The sequence below is a fragment of the Jaculus jaculus genome, chromosome 8 (genome assembly GCF_020740685.1).
Source record: "Jaculus jaculus isolate mJacJac1 chromosome 8, mJacJac1.mat.Y.cur, whole genome shotgun sequence".
In the NCBI taxonomy this organism is placed as follows: domain Eukaryota; kingdom Metazoa; phylum Chordata; class Mammalia; order Rodentia; family Dipodidae; genus Jaculus; species Jaculus jaculus.
In genome coordinates this window covers 26464095-26466721 of record NC_059109.1, presented here as the reverse complement: position 1 = coordinate 26466721, position 2627 = coordinate 26464095, and the positions used below count along the sequence as shown (strand labels likewise).

At 49.6% G+C, this 2627-nt stretch overlaps 1 protein-coding gene across 1 annotated transcript; it reads left to right on the top strand.

Moving 5' to 3' along the window:
* Window positions 1-1118: 1118 nt before the first annotated feature.
* Window positions 1119-2295, top strand: LOC101596787 (retinol dehydrogenase 13). Its single transcript, XM_004652967.2, has one exon. The coding sequence runs from the start codon at window positions 1119-1121 to the stop codon at window positions 2118-2120; it is 1002 nt and encodes a 333-aa protein (XP_004653024.1). The 3' UTR covers window positions 2121-2295.
* Window positions 2296-2627: the final 332 nt, after the last annotated feature.

Sequence of the window (2627 nt, the reverse complement as noted above, 5' to 3'; positions counted from 1 at the left end):
CTGGTTGTAGGACATAAAATCGTCAAACTGAAAGTAAGTTCATAGCTGTCTCCCTGTTGAGATTTTGTCATGCGGGAAGGCAATCCATAGGGCAGTGTTAGGGAATTGCCTGCAGCCATATTTGACTAGGATTCTGCATTCCATATCGCAAAGCCTGACTACAGGAATAATACTGACATGTATATTTTGGGTTCAGCCCTGACTTTTCCTTTCTATGTAAGGCACACTCAACAGGAGGGAGCTAAAGTCTATAATTGTAATAAAGGGCAAAAGTCAATAGCTAGGGAAGTTATAGGTACCAAGGTGGAAATAATTGCCATTGTGTTGTTAAATGGGTGTGATGTGCCAGTCAAATTGCCTTCTAAATATGTATGCTAATGCCCACAGGTTACTGCTGATGTCAAATTCTGCCATGGAAAGCAACTTCTCTCTGGATTGGTTCACTAGTTACTTCAGAGGCTAATGACTGGTCAAGGTATTGATAATCAGTGACTGTTGCTATATCAGAAACTCCTTTTGATCAAACAAATAATGGAGTAGAATAATCAGACACCCATACCACCTCCTCCCAAGCTAAGAGAACATGGAAGGGGAGGAAGAAAGAGTATAAATGTCAGAGGAAGGAGAAGCCTACTATTTGATCTGAATTGAAGTGTTTCCTCACCTATGGATGAACCAGGAAACGCACAAGTATTAGGAAACACAGAAATATAGAAGACTTATGATACCTAAGGAAATATAAGCAGTGAACAACTGCTGGGGATGTGGAAGCCCACCTCTTGAACTGCATGCAAGCTTGGCAGAAAACCCCAAGGATGTAGGCTTTTTAAGTTATCCCCCATCCTGATGTGGGCTTTTCTGTGATACAGGTGTCTTTGAGCCACACATACTCTTGAAGGTATCCCATCATTTATGCTCCTGTAAATAACTCCAGTTAGCTCTTGTTTACACAAGCTAACCTTGTATGAAATATTTTCTTTAGGCTTTCATAGACACTGTATTTGTCATGGATACATATGCACCCATACCTCCCTAGGGAAAGTCATGCAACAGACAGGCAAGGAGATCATTTAAAACATGACTTCTCGGTCCACGGTTCCACGCGCCCCCAGCCTGGCATGAACCGTTACCTGCTGCCCGTGTCCTTGGTGGGCACAGTGGTCGGGGGCACCATGCTGCTGAAGGATTATGTTGCTGGTGGGGCTTGTCCCAGCAAGGCCACCATACCTGGGAAGACAGTCATTGTGAAAGGTGCCAACACAGACATTGGGAAACAAACTGCATTGGAACTGGCTAAAAGAGGAGGCAATGTCATTCTGGCCTGTCTTGACATGGAGGAATGTGAGGCAGCGGCAAAGGACATTCGTGGGGAGACTCTTAACCACCATGTTCGTGCCCAGCACCTGGACCTAGCTTCTCTCAAGTCCATCCGAGAGTTTGCCACAAAGATCATTGAAGAGGAGGAACGAGTGGACATTCTGGTGAACAATGCAGCTGTGATGCGGTGCCCGCACTGGACCACTGAGGATGGCTTTGAGATGCAGTTCGGTGTCAACTACCTGGGTCACTTTCTGTTGACAAACTTGCTCCGGGACAAGCTGAAGGCCTCAGCCCCTTCGTGGGTCGTCAACCTCTCGTCCTTGGCCCACACTGCTGGGCACATAGACTTTGAGGACCTGAACTGGCAGAAGAGGCCATATGACACCAAAGCAGCCTACTGTCAGAGCAAGCTGGCCGTCGTCCTCTTCACCAAGGAGCTGAGCCGGCAGCTGCAGGGCACAGGCGTGACTGTGAATGCTTTGCACCCTGGTGTGGCCAGGACAGAGCTGGGTAGACACACTGGCATGCACAACTCTACCTTCTCCAGCCTCACCCTAGGGCCGTTCTTCTGGCTGCTGTTTAAGAGTCCCGAGCTGGCAGCCCAGACCAGCACATACCTGGCCGTAGCAAAGGAACTGGAGGATGTTTCTGGAAAGTACTTTGATGGACTCAGAGAGAAGGCACCAGCCCCTGAGGCTGAAGATGAAGAGGTAGCCCGGAGGCTTTGGACTGAAAGTGCCCACTTGGTGGGCTTGGGTATGTCCCATGGGTCTCTGAGGGGAAAATCTCTCCCCATATAACCCCTGGAACAGGTTTGAGTCAACTGGGTCTCCAGGATGGAGGCACACCCTTTGGGGAAAGAATGTACATGGTGAGCCTCAAGAGGAAGGATGCTGGCCGCTATCCCCTCATCATCCTCTGGACAGCACCATTGCCCCAGCGTGAGCTCTCATGAACGAGGCTATGGCTGCCACACCGCTATCATCCTGTAGTAGATGGCAGTGTTGGTCTTTCTGGTCGGCCAGAGTGGGTTGGACTACAGGTGGGCTGGCAGATTCAGTATGCCCTGTTGCCAGTTGGTGCGCAGAGCCAGCTGGTGCGTTCCTCTGGAACATAGCCTCGGTGTCCCGCAGAGAGGTGATGATCTGACAGTCCAGTCATGGTTCCCCATGGGCCCTTGCCCAATTCAGCCCCTGTCTCAGCCTTGGCTCTCCATTTTCAAAGTGCATAGGACAATTAACTACCTCACCCTATTGTGGTGGAGGGCAGCTGTGAGTCCCTTGCCTGTAGTGTTTACAGAAGACCTC

Bases quoted from the DNA above. Each gene is read 5' to 3' on its own strand.
- LOC101596787 (XM_004652967.2), top strand. From the start codon at position 1,119: ATGAACCGTTACCTGCTGCCCGTGTCCTTGGTGGGCACAGTGGTCGGG.